The sequence below is a fragment of the Pararge aegeria genome, chromosome 5 (assembly GCF_905163445.1).
Source record: "Pararge aegeria chromosome 5, ilParAegt1.1, whole genome shotgun sequence".
Lineage (NCBI taxonomy): Eukaryota > Metazoa > Arthropoda > Insecta > Lepidoptera > Nymphalidae > Pararge > Pararge aegeria.
In genome coordinates this window covers 15756454-15777924 of record NC_053184.1, presented here as the reverse complement: position 1 = coordinate 15777924, position 21471 = coordinate 15756454, and the positions used below count along the sequence as shown (strand labels likewise).

Sequence of the window (21471 nt, the reverse complement as noted above, 5' to 3'; positions counted from 1 at the left end):
TTCTTTTAAATTCCTTTCACAAATCACTGAAAATAATGTATGGTCTAGTATAGGAAAGTTACGTTGACCTAAGTCACTAAATGGATGGAATCTTTGAAGGTTTGAACGATAATTTGGTATTTATCAGTTTCAGCTCCTATCACTAACAGAGAATAGTGATCGTTAAAGGCAGAATCGACATCGCAATGATATTTGATTTGTATGCAAAGGTTAACCAATTAAATTTTTAACAGATTTTATTGTGTTTTTTTTTGGCGTGGTGGAAACGCTTTCATGCTACCTCCGACCCTTGGTCAGGACGGAGGTTATGTGCGATTCCCCCCTCTAAAGAGGGTTTACCCAAACTAAAAACCACCACGGCATGTGCTACTTGTTGGCTTTGTTAGACGCACGGGGAACCCGTTGTTTACCTCCCGGACGTCTACCAACCACCCCAACCGATTGCTGAGACTCCCGCGCTAACGAGGAGGGGATCAGAACTGCTTGAACCCCACAGTGTATTGACGGATAGCTGACCCAATAGCTACCCGCCGCCTCCCAAGAGAAGTTGGCGAGCGGAAAATTCCCGCCGTCTTCTTCCCACCCGTCTACGGCGTAGCGGATGCGTTTGTTTTTTCCGTAAAAACAAATTACTCAATTAACTTTAGGGTACTCAAGGAATAAAGATGAATTTCCCATAAAAAATGCTGATTTCCTGTAAACATTTATTTGGTTATTGAAATATAATACTTTTGTAAAAAGATAGTACTTGCTTACGACTCAGCTACCGACAGATTCCAGAAAAAAATGCAAGAAAAATGCTTTTGTAGCCTTTCTTAATCTCAATGCAAATTTTCGTTGCACAAAGTTTGTTTGTCAAGCGGTGGCTACCTCGGGTACCCCGGCTATTTACAATTCAGATGGTGCTCTCGCAACAGGAGAGAACGAACGTTGCAAAGATCGTGGTCGTATCCTTTAAGCACAAACTTTGCACTGTATTCCGTAGACTTAAAGACGACATTGGCATTATTTGGTGCTTTGTGTAACTTAAACGTTCAAAAAGCTATTGCATCGAGCAGTGAAAAATAAAATAAATCTTTTGTTATAAAACTGACCCCTATATTTTTTCTTAGTAATAATTACTTTACATACATATTATGCAACGACACGTATTTATTGCGTGCCCTATGAAGTGTTGGGCTGTCAATAGGTGGTGGTTTTACACTTACCATCAGATGCCAAATTTGCTTAGACTGACATTTGTTATTTATTAATATAAAACATATATATATATATATATATATATATATATATGTCGGAGGGAGTAGTCGGAACAGACTTGATTGTACATTATCGCTAAGTGTGTAGCTATTTTCTTAGTAACAATTACTTTACATACTTATTATGCAACGACATAAGACGTATTTATTGCGTACCCTATGGAGTATTGGGCTGTTGATAGGTGGTGGTTTTACACTTACCATCAGATGCTAAATTTGCTTAGACTGACATTTGTTATCTATTAATATAAAACATATATGTATATATATATATATGTCGGAGGGAGTAGTCCGAACAGACTTGATTGTACATTATCATTATCGCTAAGCTAAGTACAACGAAAGGAAATCGTAGTGTGTACCTACCCATGTACGCGTCAAAAGTTTTGTGCTTTGCTTTATTTTAAGGACTATTTTATTTATATTTCTTACTTATGTAAATTGCTTTGGTGTATTTTTGTTCGGTACTTTTTGAATTGATTTAAACCAACTTCTCAAAGGAATCGAGATTTGAATTTTTTAAACTATCCATACTTTATGTCAAAACGAACTTTCCCATAGAACCTATAAAAATTTGCTACGGAACCATAATTTGCGATGAAAAGTATACATTGTGCACAAGGCTCTAGTTAACAGTCACGTCTTCCTACTGTTTGCAATTCAGACGCTAGGAACGTGGGGTCTGTGCAAAACAGTTATTTCGCAGACTCCTTGCTTGATTGCCTTAGCATAAAAATCTGTTCAGTGAGAAATCAGTATGACTTTGACTGAAAGTATTGCTATCACATTTTATACCGTTTGAGTATTGCTTTGTTTTTGATTTTAAGAAGAAAGCTTTTTGAAATCCGGAACCCGTATCAGCTCGGCTATTGCAATCTCACGAGCAAGGGTGCCTTAGTCCTAATAGGCGACTGATAGTCAGCCGTATCAAACCTGTTTTTTTTTTTCCTTACAGGAGGGGAAATCCTCATGGACACCCGCAGCGCTAGGTAGTGCCGGACTTTTACCGGCTAAAACCCCCCGTCACCTCTTTGACCGTGTACTCGCCTTACGGCCTAAAACACGACAACGATTAGAAAAATTTTTTCATGGACTTGTCTTTCTTCTCTTTTCTACTTTCTCCTTTTGATTTATACAGGAGTATAAATCACAACTTATTTGTGAATTCCCATTGTAGTAAGAGTTGATATGTTTCCCGAAATATTGCCCCCTATATTCTGCCGCCTGAGCCATGGTACCCAACCATAGTATCATAATTAAACAGATAAATAAGGAGTATAAGCTAAGACAACATTCAAGCTAGGTTCCAATATTTGGGTTAGATTTGTTATTTAATTGTGATTAACATCATCAACCCGTTACCGGCCCGTTACAGGGCCGGTAACGGCCCCCTACACTCCTCCCATAATGAGCAGGGTTTTCGGCCATGGTCTACCACGCTGGCAAAGTGAAGGTTTGGTAGACTTCACACGCCGTTGAAAACATTAAACATTAACTGACTGAGAGTTCTCAGGCCTGAAGGATTCCTCACGATGTTCGCCTTCACCATTTAAAGCAAGTGATATTTAAATTGGTTAAATTAAAAACGCCGATAACTAAAAAAAGTCAGTGGTGCGTGCCGAAGTTCGAACACTTAGTAGCCTAGTTCGAAAAGCTGATACCTTACGTACTAGGCATGACTGCTTCATTATTCATTGTGATACTAGTTTTGGCTTTAAAAGAGGGTGCTCTGTTGCGTTAATAATGTTAATTTTCCATTGCAAAATATTGGTAGTGTGGGATAAAAGCGCTGGAGGTACGGGATGCGTAGTAGGTAGATACTTGCTCCTCCTAATGTATTACAAAATTATACCAATGCACAAACTAAAATCTAAATACTTACTTACTCGTACTAACATGTTAGCTTGCTACTAAATTAGTGCCTGAAGACCAAATTCTTTGATCATGTTCCTAATGATAATTTGTCACTAGTCGGGACATGGCTGCTTATTATGGACCTCATAAAAAAAGCTTTTCACTCAGCGAGCGATAGAAGTAGCAATGCTCGGAATATAATTACAACACAGAACAGAATTAAGGAGAACCGGTGGTAGAGTCACTACAAACATACGTATTTGACGTTTCAAAAGTGCTCATAAAGAAGGCCTACTTAAATAATAATAAATAAATATACTACGACAATACACACACAGCCACCTATTCCCAAAGTAAGCGTAGCTTGTGTTATGGGTATTAAGATAACTGATGAATATTTTTATGAATAATATACATAAATACTTATAATATAAATATAAACACTCAGACACTGAAAAAAATTCATGTTCTTCACACAAACATTTCACACATCGAACCCACAGCCTTGGACTCAGAAAGCAGGGTCGCTGCCCACTGCGCCAATCGGCCAGTGGCCAGGGGACTTGAAATATATGAATTTTGAATTTAGTTTTTTTTTAATTTTGAGATCCGTAAAATTATTTATTACTCTGAGGTCAGATTTTTTAAGCGATCGTAGGGGTAGAAGGTAAAGGCCAGGTCATAGGACCTCACCCTTGATATTGAAACCATTCATAAACCATGCGGAAAACCAAAGGAACGTTTAAAAAGGTTTTGTCATTTTTGTGTATGAACGATGTCACCATAAAAACTCCTTGACTCGGGATAACGAAAAATGTCGTCACAAATTCTATTATACTGTACAACAGAGGATGTTTATATTGAATTTCTAACAAGAGATTTTCATAAAATCCTAAGGTCCACGTGACATCACAGAGTTCGCCCAAGATAGTTGTCTCAGTTTAAAGAAATATAAAGAAAACGCTGAAGGAATCGTTTTATTTGATGGCTGAAAATAACTTTAAAAGTCGTCGGGTGTTTTAATAAAGTAAGGCGGGTTCCTTTTGTGTGGCGAGCTTGTCGGCTATTTAATATATTGAGATTTACCTTCCCGACAATTTCAGATATTGGATACCGGCAATTTAGGAAGTCCGATAAACGATCTCTTTTCATTTCGAATTTTGAGATTTAAAATAAGCGGTAAGTAAAGCGGTAAGTAAGCGGCCTTTTTTTAATTTAAAACACAGCTTGAAAGCCTTTTAAATCATTAAAAAAAGACGTTCTACAGTTTTGGATGAGATGTGTAATCCAATATCAATGATGATACTAATAACTAATGTGGGGTCGATTGGAGTGAATAATAATAATATTATGACGATGATTAGTCTACAGTCTACATACAATTCTGTGGTACGTAAAAATCTCTTTCGCACAGAAATATGCTTGTTCCAACATCACATTAAAAATCTTCAAATTTCTTGGCTTTACTCTACTATAATATGCAAACTACATGTAAGTCTTCTTCTTGAATAACTCTATCAATTGCTGAAAACTGCATTAAAATCAAAACGAATCTGCGTTGCGCCGTTTAAAATTTCTTACCGTATACGTTTCTTTCGTCCACATGTTATTGTTATAAAAAATATGATTATGGGAAACCTCTTTGTTGGGAGACGCTTTAAGTCGAGCTGTGAACTTTTATAGGATGACTCAAAAAAATGTCGATATTCCTTCAATTCATCTGTCCTATTTGTATATTAAAAAAGGAAAACCTTATTTTTTCTTTGCACCATAGAAAACAGTGGCCATTAATAAAAAATCTAACCGACGTAAACACGTGTTGTTGGTTATATTATCTAAACATACTTTATTTTCAGTTTCACATCATTAGCCACTAAAAGTTGGAAGTGAATGTATGAACAATGGCTGAATGGCTTTGAGCTTTAAGCTGATTTCTCATAGTTTTATAACTCTATTTAATATGTTACTACTGGTTTCAAATATTATTCGTGTCGCGTTCTGAAAATACTCGTACTCATCTTTATTTCAAGTAGTCGTAGTGTAGTCACATTTTGTGGTAACAAGAATTTTCTGCATACATTTTACATACTTTACTTGAAGTTTTTCTTGCGTTCTACTTGAAAAATGTTGGTGAATAATTCAGGCCCTGACGGAAAGTATATGAAAATATTCTTTCAAAAACTTCCTCAGTATATCATAATAATTTTCGTTTTAGGTTTAATAATAATTATTTATTTATTTATTTATTAAGAGCACTAACAACATGCATATTACACATAGCACACACACAAAAACATGGACTGATACGCACGTCAATGACAAGTGCACATAGCGATATTGACAAAGCGTCATGTAAACTTAATTTGACAAAAAAATAACACAAAATTTAACTCACCGATAAGTGCTCAGTGAGTTTTTTTTCTAAAAGCTGTGGGTGAGAAGATACCGATGCCAGGTATCTTTTTAGATAACTCGTTATATTTCGCACAAATACGTATTAATTATCATTTACTAAAGTTGCCAGATCAGAATACAGTTGTCACCACCCCTTCTCTTCCGGCGGGTGTTGTATGAGATGTTTAAGGGATTACAGGAAATAGACCCAGCCACCCACCCACCTCTTTACTGCTACTACCATGTACTGCGATCACCAAACCATCTGGCCAGCGAATTGATTATGGATAAACCGATTTGGAGAGGTCTAGTCCAGCAGTTGAATTTTTTAGGCTATTGATGATGATGGAGTTAACGGAATCTTTATCATCAGCCTATTCACAGTATACTACTGGGTAAATGCCTTTGTCATCGGAAAGGGTTTCAGAGCATAACCCGGCGCGATGCTCCAATGCGTGTTGGTGGGCATGGACGAACTGCACAAGGAAATGTATGAACTCTGTAACGAAATGTATGGTGGCCAAGATACCTACAGACAGACAGCTGACATAAATGAAAAAAAACACAATGTGGGCTTCAGTATCGATTATAGAGGGTCCTCTTAAAAAAGTTTTCTCAATACAGCCGCGGAAGATCTGAACCTAGTTTTACTTTCCGCAGTGGCGTGCATAGAGGGTATGCATAGGGTATGCAGATGATATAAAATGAAGAAAATCTCTAGTACGAGTTAAAAACTTAAGGGTAGGCTTTTTATAACTCCTAAAAAGCCTATACTTAAGTTTTTCATAACTCTTACTGTAGATTTTTTAAATTTCATAATATCAAACAGCTTAGTGTATACCCGTATGCACGCAACTGGAGTTTCCCCTCCCTAGACCAGAAGCTAGGTTGGTGTTGGTGGTGTTCACACAATCTCATGCTAAAAAGTATATCATATCTGGAACAACCCTTTCAAAGTCGGGTATACATAAAGAAACAAACAAAGAATTTCACTACTGAAAAGGCTAGGTTATTTCTCAATATCAGTAGGTAATATCAGTAATGGGATCGCGTGCTTCTACCACTTACACCGGAAAGGTGAGGTCGCCCTTGACACCGGAAACGACTTCAATGTCAATATTAACGGGGTGATTTCCTTCGTTTCACCGTTTCAACGTATCTTTCTCTATATCAAATGATTTTCTTTATTTTCAATGAAATATCGGGTTGACCGAATTTGCCCTCTATTCTTTGCATATGTTTTCTTAAGACGCAATGTCCCTTTTATTTTTTTATTATAAAGAGCTACCGCGGTTTACAATATAATATATCATGTTAAGCTATAATCATTCAAAGGGTAATTTCTATTTATATTGCGGTTGATTCCTGGGCCTGCACAGATGGATGTGAGGTATTTGGGTTTTCTACCCAGGGATTCTCAGTACCAGCTTGAAAGTAATATGGTGCTATTCACCTTGCTTCGGAGACCACACTCATCCATCATCGGGATACTTACATGTATTAAAACTATTGTAATAAATAAACTATAATAAACAGTGTTAAAATCCTTCAATTCAGAATAGATCAGCGCTGAGGAGGGTCTAAGCCGACGGCCGATTGGCGCAGTGGGCAGCGATCCTGGTTTCTGAGTCAAGGCCACGGGTTCGAATCCCACCACTGGAACATGTTTATGTGATGAACATGAATGTTTCTCAGTGTCTGGGTGTTTATCTGTATATTATAAATATTTATGTATAATATTCATGAAAATATTCATGAGGAGAGGATGCCCAGCAATGGGATGATGCACTGAGGGAGGAAGACCTATGTCAAGCTGTGGGCGTCCATCAATTTATATGATGATTTTAATATTTTTTTTATATTTCATAACATTAAAAGATGGAACGGGGAACAAGTTTGTGTGATTGTGTCAATGATAAACTTATTAAATCTTATTTATGTCCATGAAAAAAACTGTAGTGAAGAATACCGTTATTAAATATCCAACTTGAAATTGACTGGCATAAAATAAACATAACATAAAATGCGTTGACACATTGCTTTCCTCAAGGAGACAGCGTCAAGACAGTGAGCCGCAGCTGGGATGGCGGAAAAAGGCATGAACTTAAGTAACATAAGCCTTCCTAGTAGAGAGTTACATATTTATTCCGTTTGCAGTGACTACCCTAAGTGCAAAAAGAACCTTCGAGATATTACACTGTGTGTTCACCACCATGTGTTCTCCACCAAGTGTTAGTAATTCACAAAAAACTTAATATCTATGTTAGTTAATATAATTAATGTTTCTACATATTAAAGCTGACATCCAATGCGCTTTAAATACACTATCCTGCAAGTCAGCTAAAATCTTCAGAAGAATATTGGAGCTGCTCTCGATCCTACGTTCGAGGGACGCGATATTTTTCCTAATAATTGCGAAGAAGCCATCAACTCGGTTCTCCGCAAACCAGACGCACTGCAGAAGGACTGACTCCTGCTTTCCGCGTAGTATAGCAAATTAAGCTCAAGTTTCATAATATATCATGGATTTCAGCAAAGTAACGCCTGCTTCTATACAATCATCTTTTAGATCTTCTGTTGCAATGTGCCCCATTTAAGTGAACTTGAATACCCTGTTAATCACTGCATCTGGCGACAGAAGTGCTTGCTCATTTTTTTGGAAAGAAGCGATGATGGATGAATTGCAAAGGGTCAACCTGGCTGTTAAGCGCGGAAATGCGTGGAAATGCGAAAATAAAGAGCATTCTTGACCCTATTCCACACGGGCATAACATGTACCTACAGTTTAGTTATAAGTTTATTAATGTAACATTATCTATAAAAATAAAAATAACATAAAATAATAATATTTGCTCCACATTAATAGGATGGTAATAAAATTTTATTAGGCGAAAAACTTTACTTAATGAGTTAGCTACATCATGAAACATACTTAAGGCGCATAATTTTTCAATCTGACCCTATCTGCACTACTGAGTACCGCATAAAATACAAATCGTTTGCCATAATGAAGGCAATTTTTTCGTCTACGTACATAATTTTTCTAACTTGCTCTTTTATTATCAAAAAGGTTTTTTATTAGTGTTCACCTATTATTTTTATACGGCTCGTTGCTGTCATTTATCATTCTTATTTCTATGTTATTAAAATGGTGAAACTTTTTATTGCGTCATTTAAAACGAAATATTTTTTTGAAGTAATATGGATTTATAGACGCGACGGCATATTATTGGATCAACTTGGTCCTATCCTTAAGGTCTGTAGATACTTTATTTTTGTATCTAGGAGATAGCCTTAGGCGTTCACTAAAAAGAAAAGTCCTTAGTTTTTTTTTATAATCGTAATAAGCTTTAAAAAGTAAAGCTTGTGATTGTCTTTACTTGAAATCACTTACCTTGATCCTATTTTAATCCATCTGCTACTCTTCAAGCATTGTTGCATGTATGATAGAACGTTACAAATTGGGAATAGATGATTTATAATGGAAACGATATACTTAAGGAAATATTGTTGTGACGAAACAAGAGTCGTATGTATTGGTGATGGAGTTGAGATAAGTTGTTGGTACTATGTTGGTACCTGATGTTGCATCAGATAAGTACATATCATCTTTTGGTTTATTTATGATGTTATAAGTGATAATAGTAGTTATGTTCGACCTGTCTTATATGTCTTGTATCAAAGGGCCTAGCGTTATTACATATGACAATGTTGTAATTGTGTTTATAAGTTGTTTTAATTGATTGAATAAAAGAGCAACGGTAGAGTTTCTTGCCAGTGGTCTTCTCTGCCGAAGACAGCATTCCGAACTGGTAGTAGAGTCATTTGAAGGTAACAAGTAATATGAATTATAGAGAAGCCTAATATACAGTATTAGAGTCAGTCTAGTTGTTTTATTTCACTCCTTGGGAAGTCAGGTTTATAGAGTACAGACCCACAACACTGCTCTAAAGCAGGTTGGTGGGCTTTAATGATGTCTTTTATAAAATGAATACTTTAATATGAGAAACTAGGTATTTAGCTTCAATAATACTGTTATTTAATGAAAGATCTAAGTGCCATCCTGAACATTGTTGGTATTGAAAGGAATGTCTGACTACCATGGCTTTCCATTCTCTATATTTTTTTAGCATCAGAAGTGGGATCCTATTCATGCCCAATTTATGCCTTTCTCTAATGCAGATTTACTTTTTTTAGAACCATCCCGTCAAATATGGACATAGTAAAGAGTTTGATGTTTTTGATGATGCCTCAATTTTTTGCTGCTATGTGCTAACACAGAAACACTCTGGAGACAAAGCACCATGCTTGTTGAAATTCTATTTAAGGATATGTGGTCCGGGGAACCAATTAATAACCATCCCGGCAAATGTGGATATAGTACATGGTTTGATGTTTTTGATGATGTCTCAACTAATAGCTGGTATGTGCTAAAACAGAAACACTCTGGAGACAGAGCACCAGACTTGGTAAAATTCCATTGAAGTATATGTGGTCCGGGGAACCAATTGATGTCATATTTTTATTTATCTTTTCTTTTTGTGGTTTCTACTTTTGAAAGATAGTACTTATTACCTGAAACTGATATGGCCTATTGGCTCTTTGTTTATTTTGCTGAAATGATTAAGTCCAAAATAGAATTGATTTAAGTTTGTTTGTGATAACCAACAAGTCAAGTTGGCCAAACAGAATGTGTAATAAGTTTGATAAATTTGAATTATCAAGTTTTATTTAACTAGTCTGGTTAGACAAATGGAATTTGTGTTAAGCTTTATTTTATTAGTCTGTCAAGGTTAAAATACATAAACTGGTCAGGTTAGCCGAACGGAATGTGTAATAGATTTTTCTTCTAATTCTTATTTATTAAATATTTTTCTTAAATATTTTCTAATGACAATGTGAGATGGTGATGACAAAAAGAACACCCGGCTAAGTTTGTTGTGGGCTTCTTCTTAGACCAGGGCGCGATTGGAACCCTCGTAGCTTTAGTTTTAAGTTTACGATTGTAGTTATCGCCATCACTACTCACTGCTATGTACACATTTTGTATATAATAACGCATGAAAAGTGCCATCTATGTGCCTATTTGAATAAAGATATATTTGACTTTGACTTTGACTTTGACTTTGACTTTATTACATACAAGATTTCAAGTTTATATTGAGCAACTAGTCAGGTTAGCCAAGCTGTTGACTTTTATTTAGGAACTATTCTATGTACTTTGAGATCTAAGTACTTGTCAGGAAAGCCGAGATAGGAGAGATTGTGTAAATTATTCAGAACATATAAAAGAATACACATAAAACAAAACAAAACAAAAAAAAAAAAAATTTTGTTGGTAGAATAGAATAGAATATAATTATGTGTCAGAACAATACATATAGGGAAAATTACTACTGAATAGCTAAATGAAATAGTTTAGTTTCTATGTTGGGTTGTGTGAAGAAAAGAATTAGGAGTCAGCTTAAATGTTGTGGGTTAGGTTAGGTCAGTGATCTTTCAGTATGATGTTGAGAGAAGTTTTTAAAAATGATATAAATGAAATACAATTATAAACTAAATTAGTGTTGCTGCTGCAAAGGAAAATATATTAGTTGCATTATAAATAATTAGATTATACTTAGGTTAACAGTTGTTTAAATTATCAAATTTTATGTGAAATTTTAAGAGTCCTTGCATGATAAATGATTCTGTTAAACAGGTGGTTTAATTGATGTTTAGATTGAAATAAAACATTGAATAATAGAAATAACAATTGAACAAACATTGAATATACCTTGGCTTTTATGATGAGATGATAAAAAAAAAAAGATGTAAACTAATAGAAATAATTCCATCTTAGCGTTTTTATATTAATTTATTTATATTTATCTTATATATTACTTGACTTGGACAGTGGAAAAAATATGAATATCACCAGTGGGTGATGATGTTATTGATATCACTTGAGAGTGATGATGATGTGGATATCACCAGTGGGTGATGATGTTATTGATATCACTTGAGAGTGATGTTGTTGTTGATATCACCAGTGGGTGATGATGTTATTGATATCACCAGTGGGTGATGATGTTATTGATATCACTTGAGAGTGATGATGTTGTTGATATCACCAGTGGGTGATGATGTTATTGATATCACTTGAGAGTGATGATGTTGTTGATATCACCAGTGGGTGTTGGTGTTTTGGTATATATTGGTTTGACTATTAAACTGTACCGATTGCATCTGTGACTAAATGAGACTAACAATGTTAATGACAGAATTGATGGGAAATAAAATTACCTGTGTGGATATTTTGATAAAGTTGGACTAGAGGCAAAAGGATAAATTGTTTGAGATTTATATTGAGATAGAAATATTTGGATTGTGATTGTACATGTTAAAATGTACAAGATAAATGAAAATGAGTATTTTTGATTTACATTGTTGAAAATTAATCATTTTACTTTATTAGAAGTATTATATTGTTGTAATATGTTAAATGGTGTGGAATTTTAATGAAAATTTTTTTTGGTCCTATAAAGAATCAAAACATTTTATAATTAAAGTGAAAGACACTTTAATTATAAAATGTTTTGATTATGCCTATCTTTTGATATAATATTGTTTACAGTTTATTGATAAAAGTGTATACAGAATGTAACTGATTTGATGATATTTGTGCTTATATACCATTTAAACTAACGTTATATAGGTGTACATAAGATTATGTACTTGTTAGGATATTCTATGTACCTAAGGACTTATGATACAAAACATATACCTAAAAAAGAATAACCCTATGTACTTCGAGAACGAAGTACTTGTCAGAATGGCCGTGTTAGGAAATAGGGAATTATAGCACTTTATCTATGATAAACCCGATGATTATATTAAATATATCAACAAATCATAGTTTGTATACTCATTGATAGTGTATTGAAAATAGAATAATGGCCTTTAGTAGACTGTCAAAGAAAAATATAGGATCTATGGCGGGAGACGCGAGTTTGACAAGATCGATTGGCGGGAAAGAAAAGTTAGCACGGGTTTTAATTAATTAATTGAGAAAAGGAGATTAAGTAAAGTATTGTGGATAGAACGTTACAAATTGGGAATAGATGATTTATAATGGAAACGATATACTTAAGGAAATATTGTTGTGACGAAACAAGAGTCGTATGTATTGGTGATGGAGTTGAGATAAGTTGTTGGTACCTGATGTTGCATCAGATAAGTATATATCATCTTTTGGTTTATTTATGATGTTATAAGTGATAATAGTAGTTATGTTCGACCTGTCTTATATGTCTTGTATCAAAGGGCCTAGCGTTATTACATATGACAATGTTGTAATTGTGTTTATAAGTTGTTTTAATTGATTGAATAAAAGAGCAACGGTAGAGTTTCTTGCCAGTGGTCTTCTCTGCCGAAGACAGCATTCCGAACTGGTAGTAGAGTCATTTGAAGGTAACAAGTAATATGAATTATAGAGAAGCCTAATATACAGTATTAGAGTCAGTCTAGTTGTTTTATTTCACTCCTTGGGAAGTCAGGTTTATAGAGTACAGACCCACAACACTGCTCTAAAGCAGGTTGGTGGGCTTTAATGATGTCTTTTATAAAATGAATACTTTAATATGAGAAACTAGGTATTTAGCTTCAATAATACTGTTAATTAATGAAAGATCTAAGTGCCATCCTGAACATTGTGGGTATTATAGTGAATAAGTGAATACCTTGGCCTTCCATATTTTTATATTTTTTTAGCACATGCAAGGCAACTGCCACAGAATAGAAGCAGTACAATAAAAGTAGGTTCGTAGGCATTACGGCATTCGTATCTTTTGAAATGGTTCTTTTCTAGTTTAATCGCGTTGAAGCACGTGCTTCGACGTTTGAAAGACGCATTCTGTATTCACTATTCTAAAAGCATTTCTCGTCGATTAATACTGTGTCACAACTGAGAATTTTTAAATTAATATTGATACTACGGAATTAATGCAATACATGAATATTATCACATTACTATACTCGCAATCTTTGTTTTAGGATGGAAAATACAACGTGTTACGGAATTACAAAATACTATTAAAGGGTGCTTAAGTATATTTCATAAGTAATAACCATATAAAAATATTAAATCAAAAGAAGCATATTTATTTTTCCGCACAAACTGATTCAAATCATTCAAAGTGTATACTTATGACAACCTTATTAAAGATAAAAGATCGACACGTGCATAGTACCTACGCTACGCGATGCGTACCTAATAAAGTGACAGGAGTCACTTGATTTTACATTTGCATATTGTGATTTATTTTGGCTGTACCTTTATTTTAGTAAAAACTATGGCAAAAAATAATAGGCTTTCGGTTTCACAGATAAGTCTCAGACACGGTAAATAATGTACCTCTAAAACCTCTAAAGTATTATTTTGGTTTTCATTTATACGTTGTATAGTACATCTTCTGTCGATAAAATACCTTATTTAATGTTGGAGTTAATGTTTGTATGCGCCAAGTTATATTAAGTTATTTAAGATTTTTATTTCGAATGAGTGGACTGTATTTTTTGCGGTAAATTGGTGTACAAAAGAAAGATACAAGGAATCAGAGCACAAGGAAGACAGCACTTACTTGACCTTATTTTTCATGGGTAGGAGCACGCCGTCCGTTGATCCAAATATTCCTCACGAAGTCCTCTCTTCTCGAACACCACCACTTATGTTATATTTCGGCACACACATAAATATAGGAATTATGCTTAAAAGGATCTCATTGAAACTTCTAAGGTATATTATGATATTTTATGGCTTATTTTCAGGCAGCCAGTAAACTCGTATTGCCCGTTACTTTTCGCAATCGGAAAGCAAGTCGTCCGCAAACGTCTTAATCGTTTGCTTCCGTTAATTTAAGTGACAGCTCTGCGTTCTAGTGTTTTTGAGGCGTATGAGGGCGCCAGTCTCTTCACGGAGAATCGTTCAGTGCTGTTTTAGGTTGGATATGGGAGAATAGGAACACCAATGAAATTTTAAATTATTATTTAAGACTTAATTATAACTTGGCGCAACCATCCACCCGCCCTTAAAGGGTCACCTTTAAGAAAAGCTCTCATAAGGTATGAGGTAGAATTGCCTCTTTTAAGAACGCGTATTGCGCATGGGCGTATTTCATATAAGTATGTGTATATTTACGAAAGTATATTAAAAAATATTAATTATTTGTAGAATTATTATAAAAGAGAATAAAGTCTTAACGTATGAGCTACTTAGTACTAAATTATGAAACTATAATTGTTACGCTTATTGCGTCGGAAGAGGGCATAAGCGAACGACCGGACGGACGTAAGTTCTCCCGGAAATTTTAACGGTCGCTACGCGTATGACGCCGTCTTTCGAGGGATGCACTTTCTCTACTACTGCTAGAGGCCAAGCCAGAGGCGGTACGTTGTCATTTATAACTACGACGACAGTTCCCGGCGTAATAGGTACGGAAGGCGTATTCCATTTCAAACGAACTTGCAATCCGTGCAAATATTCCATCCTCCAACGATTCCAAAACGATTGGACCATTTTATCTATTAACGAGTACCTGTCAACCAAGTTAATTTTGTCTGGATTGACATCAGGCGCAGGCAAGGAGAATAGAGGCGCAGTATGTAGGAAGTGACTTGGAGTAAGAGCCGAAGGTTCGGCAGGGTCAGAGCTTAGTATTGTTAGCGGACGCGAATTGAGAAGACATTCGACCTGAATGAGCACAGTGCAAAGTTCCTCATAAGAAAGGAGCTGTTGCCCTATGACCTTGAACAGGATCGTCTTAGTCACCTTGATCATACTTTCCCATGAACCTCCAAAGTGTGGGGAATTGGGACAGATGAATTTCCAAGTTATGCGATTTTCAGCGCATTCCTGCTCTAGCTTCGGGTAATATTCTTCTCTTAGAAATTTATAGAGGTCCCGAAGGTAAGAAGCAGCACCCTGGAAGTTTTTAGCATTGTCGCTATGCAGCACCTGAACAGGACCACGACGTGATAGGAATCTTTTAAACCCGGCGAGGAAACTGGGGGTGCTGAGTGAGGTAGCAACCTCAATGTGCGTAGATCTCGTAGTGAGACACGTGAACAGCACAATATAAGCTTTCTCACTGTGTACGCCACGGCGGCGTACAGGAACGTATGGTATAGGACCTGCATAATCGCAGCCGGTGAAACTAAAGGCTTTCAACGCTGGACGTGTACGTATATCAGGAAGATCCGCCATCAGCGGAATGGTTGGACGCGGTTTAAATCTAAAGCAAGTATTGCACATATGTACTCTTTGCCTGACAATACGGCGTGCCGACAGAATCCAGTACCTTTGACGAAGCAGGGCCATTAGGAGTTCGGGTCCAGCATGTAAATGTTTAATGTGGTAATAATCAATGATTATATTTACCACGTGGCCATTGCGAGGCAATATAACCGGATGTATTTTTTCAAAGCTAAGTCCAGAGTTGGCGAGACGACCACCAACGCGGATAAGTCCATCATCAATAAATGGTCTTAGGCGATTAAATGCCGGTGAACATGTTTTATTATTTTTAATAAGAGAATATTCTTCAGCAAAATGCTGATTTTGCAGAGCGCGAAGCATTCTATTCTCTGCGAAATTTAAGTCGTCAGCGGTAACTGCACTAGTGCCGCGACGAGGCAGTAATTTAGCAAATCTACAAATGTATACAATTATACGTAGAAGTTTGCTCCACGAAGAAAAACGGAGAGCAAGCTCGTGTAAGTCGTTCGGGAGTATAGGTTTACACACAGTGTGTATAAGAACCTTCTTCTCGGGTACGTCTTCAATAGACTCTCCCTCTAGAGTTTTGAGTGGCCACTGAGACGGATGCATTGATGCCCATGGTGGACCATGCAGCCACAGAGGGTGTGAGAGAAGCTTCTCAGGAGTTACACCTCTCGATAGAATATCAGCAGAGTTCTCAGTGCCAGGGCAATGATAAAAGTTGTCTGGTGAGATATTCTCAGTTATCTGTACAACGCGATTCGCGACAAAAGTCTGCCATCTATGCGGTGAACTTTTTATCCAATATAGGGCGACTTTGGAATCGAGAAATGCATATGTAGCCTTGATTGGGATACGCTCAGAGTAAGTGTCATGTACTGTACGAAGCAATTTCGACAGTAGGACGCCACCTAATAGTTCGAGACGAGCAATTGAATGAGGTTTCGTCGGCGAAACTTTACTTTTCGCACAAGCAAGACGCACAGTGTTACCAGTAGGGGAGCTAACGTGTAAATAAACGACAGCACCATAGGCTGCGAGACTAGCATCTGATAGTCCCAGGAGAGTGACCTCACAGTCTGTTGTCACGCCCACATGACGCGGTATGTGTAGCTTATTTAGAGCTGGCAACTCATCGCAAAACTGTCTCCACATCTTAATGATGTGTGGTGGAGCTACAGTGTCCCAATCAAGATTTAATTGCCAAAGCATTTTAATTAATATTTTGGCATACACGACTGTGGGAGCAACGAAGCCCATTATGTCCCACAGACGGGCAACAGTCGACAAGATGGAGCGCTTAGTGCATGTCACATCGTCGGGCACAGAAATTTTAAAATAGAAAGCGTCATTTCCAGTATACCAATGCAGACCAAGTATTTTATGGTGCATGGTTTTGTCAAACTCCACTTCAGTCGGAAGTTTGTGGGACGCAGGAAGGTTATCTAAGACCTCGCGAGAATTGCTGTTCCACTTAACTAATTCCCACTGTGCACCCTTAAAAAGATCGATCATCTGCAGCGACACAGTGACTGCCTCTAGTTCGCTTGGAAGCGAGAAAGCTACGTCATCCATATAAAGCGCGGGTAGCACAATGCTATTCGCTCGTGGATATTTTGCGCCGTCGTCATTCACCAGCTGTCTTACCGTGCGCAGTGCATGGAAGGGACTGGAAGTGAGACCGAAACAGACTCGATTGAACTGGTATAGCACAAGAGGGTCTTGTGGATTAAAGCGGTATAAGAAGCATTGATAGCGACGATCAGCTTCGCGCATAACGATTTGTAGAAACTGTTCTCGGCAGTCGGCTGTCATTGCCACTGCATGCAGACGAAAATTCAAAATTATTTTAAAAAGATCTCCCTGTAAATTTTGACCGGAATGTAGCAGATGGTTCAGTGCCTTTCCAGAACTAGAACGACAAGAAGCATCGACGACTAATCTCAGTCTCGTCGAGAGTTTGTCTTCACGTAAAATCCCCGTGTGTGGCATCACGTAAATCGGAACGGGATCTTTAGAATCATATGAAGGCGCGGGAGAAATATAATCTTTCGCGAGATAACCTTTTATGACGTCATCATATGCCGACCTCAATTTATTCGAAGCTTCAAGCTTTCTTTCGAGGCAGATGAAACGTTTCTTAGCTATGTCCAAAGAATTCCCTAGGGAATATAGATCCTCTTTAAATGGCAGGCCGACAACGTATCTGCCCGTATCGGGATCTCGGACAGTAGTCGAAGTGTAGAAGTCTTCGCATTCATTATCATCAGGATTCTGAATGGAAGCGGAAGGAAGTTCTTCAAGTTCCCAGAAACGCTTGACTAAAGAGTCAATAGCAGGAGGCTCTTGAACGAAACAACATGTCAAGGCCGTATGAGTATTTATAGTAGGTATCGTAGGCGCATTGCCCATGAACACCAGACCTAACACCGTGCGCAATGCAACGGGCACCGACGGGTCGCGACGTGACGTATGGACGTCGTCGGGGAGAAGCAAATGTGGAAATAGGGAAGCTCCTATTAAAGCATCAATTTTATCAGGTACGCCGTAACTCGCATCGGCAAGCGGAATACCTTTAAGGTGTGATAGGACTGCCGTATCTATCACAGCCGTAGGTAATTTGTCTGTCACTTTATCAACAACAAGTGGCGAGATATTAAAACTAACGTTATCATCAAAACGCGAATAAAACGTCAAGTCAACCGAGCTGGATTGTACAACCTTCTCAATTCCACCGAACCCCTTCACGATAGTACGTTCTGTGAATTTAGTTTGCAAACCCAAGCGATCACAACATTCTTTTGAGAGGAAATCGGCCTGCGAAGCAGAATCCAACAATATACGTATAACTTGCCGTTCACCATTACAGTCGTAAACAGCAACTTGTGCGGTAGCCAATAAGACAGTAGTTCGCTTGTCTTCCACACGATTCATTAAATTGCTATTATACACCTGCGTAGCGCTTGTAGACGGGCTTACGCGCGTAGCGCACAGTGCTACGTCGGCGCGATCATCCGCTACGGGCGATGACGCGGTAACGGTAGGTGCGTTCGGTGGCGGCATGACGGTATTCAACTGAGACGCGCGGGAATGTTCCTCGCGCTGGTCAAAGTGCAGCCTTTTGTTATGTTTCTGACCACACGAACAGTGCGGGGAGACTTCACATTGCCCGACTTTATGTTTTATAGACAGGCAGTTCACACAGGCATTCTTCTCCTTGACGCACTTAAAACGTTCTTGAGGAGTTAATAATTTATTAAAGTCAACACATTTATATAAATGCGCATGTGTTATATTTCTACATAGACACTTGGACGTAGGCTTATCAACCGTGCTTATATAGGCCTGATACTTCGGCGCATTGCCAGAAGTCCCGTTATTCAAATGTTTTATATTTTTATTATGACGTGTATTAGAAGGGTTTGTGACATTCGTATTCGTACGCTCAAACACCTTCGCGCGTGTTGTGATAAATTCCACAAAGTCGTCGAAAGTAGGTATATTCTTGCCGCATTTAATTTCAAACGCGCGTACACTCTCAGTATCGACCCTTTGTGTAGCTATATGTAGTATGATAAGATCAGCTAGGTTATCTAACTTTAGGTTTTTTAAAGCGCTTACTGCGCCAGCGAACCGGTCTATGAAATCTTCAAAGTTAGTCGCAGAGGGAGTCTGAAAACCCTTATAGCGAAATAATTCATGTAGGTACGCGGAAGTCAACATACGTTTATCATCGAACCTATTGACGAGTGTTTGTAAAATGAGCTGATAATTCTCAGCACACGGAGAAATTCCAGCGATTGCGCTTTTTGCCTTCCCTGTCAGCTTCGGTAACAGATAAAATAGCTTTTCTGCATCTGTGAGTGATGGATTATTATCTACTACTGACTTAAAGGTCGTATAAAACATCTGAAAAGATTTAATGTCACCATCGAATTCTAATATCGATATGGGAGCTAGCTTCGGCTTGGCTTTTAGCAGCGCGGAGGTCGCATTATGTATTTCTGGTGTCGTATTTAAAGTTGAGCATTTTGTATGAGTTCGTTTGACCCTATTATACAAAGTCTCAAAAGCATACAGACTTTTGTAATCAGGTTTTGCATCTGAATTTAAGTTTAATAAACGTGTATTATAATCGTCTACAATAGACTCGTACTTTAAACGCAATGAATCAATTTGTGAAGATTCGTCTAGAAAATGTTCTCTTTTTTCAACGTTCGTATGAACATCGGGTTCACGAGATAAGTCAAAGACATTTTGCATGATACCGAATATAGCTTCACGTTTAGCAATTAAGATAGACAGTTTAGTATCCTGAATCTCCTTATCACTTTCGCTAGTTTTAGAATCTACTTTAGGAGGCATTTTACTAAAGTGTAAGTGAGACAATTATCTAACGATCACGAAATACCTATATGTTATGTGAGTATGATAGGTTAATAGCCAATCATATACTGGTAAATTAAGTAGGTCGCGCGGAGTGCGGATAATATGCGCAAGCGCGCTTCGTTCGATATTACGCGTGGTCGGGTTATATCGAATGTTCGATCGACCAGAGGTTCGTATAGACAAATCTCGACCTTATATGCTAGGTCTTACGACTCTTGAGTAAATGTTTCACAACCGAAGGTACTACAATAATTAATAATTGCAAGTTTTAAGATTTGTTTTAATTGTTAATTCAATTTAAATACACTAATATTTATCGAAATATACATAAATATGTGTAGATAATTAGTATGTCTAACTGGGGAAATAGCTAGCTCAATGCTATAATGCCGCTTATGCCAGTATTACGACAAAGAAAATAGATGACGCAATGACCTATTTTATTTAAAATTATATTATTTCAATTATTAGAGCCTATAGAAGTATTCTAACAAGGAAACTAATGCTTCAATACGTTAATATGAAGGAAATGCTGTAAATATCCGTCTCGACGGAACCAAATAAATATGTATGCGCCAAGTTATATTAAGTTATTTAAGATTTTTATTTCGAATGAGTGGACTGTATTTTTTGCGGTAAATTGGTGTACAAAAGAAAGATACAAGGAATCAGAGCACAAGGAAGACAGCACTTACTTGACCTTATTTTTCATGGGTAGGAGCACGCCGTCCGTTGATCCAAATATTCCTCACGAAGTCCTCTCTTCTCGAACACCACCACTTATGTTATATTTCGGCACACACATAAATATAGGAATTATGCTTAAAAGGATCTCATTGAAACTTCTAAGGTATATTATGATATTTTATGGCTTATTTTCAGGCAGCCAGTAAACTCGTATTGCCCGTTACTTTTCGCAATCGGAAAGCAAGTCGTCCGCAAACGTCTTAATCGTTTGCTTCCGTTAATTTAAGTGACAGCTCTGCGTTCTAGTGTTTTTGAGGCGTATGAGGGCGCCAGTCTCTTCACGGAGAATCGTTCAGTGCTGTTTTAGGTTGGATATGGGAGAATAGGAACACCAATGAAATTTTAAATTATTATTTAAGACTTAATTATAACTTGGCGCAACCAATGTTAATATGAATACGTCGAAATAATTAATATCAGCATTCTTATTAACACAATGTGACTGTCAAAATTGGCTTTGGCTTAATTATTGGTGCCCAGTAGTGGAATACTGTCAGCCAACTTAAAAGCAATATTATCGTTATAATATCGCTGATTATTTACGACAATCGACCTCTTACGATTGCTATA

General features: G+C 37.1%; 1 protein-coding gene across 1 annotated transcript; it reads right to left on the bottom strand.

Annotated features, from left to right (window-relative positions):
* Positions 1–14793: 14793 nt before the first annotated feature.
* Positions 14794–20130, bottom strand: LOC120623968. Its single transcript, XM_039890263.1, has 3 exons — positions 19491–20130; positions 18609–19001; positions 14794–18338 (listed from the first exon to the last, which is right to left on the bottom strand). The coding sequence occupies exons 1-3, from the start codon at positions 20128–20130 to the stop codon at positions 14794–14796; spliced, it is 4578 nt and encodes a 1525-aa protein (XP_039746197.1).
* Between the last annotated feature and the right edge of the window lie 1341 nt (positions 20131–21471).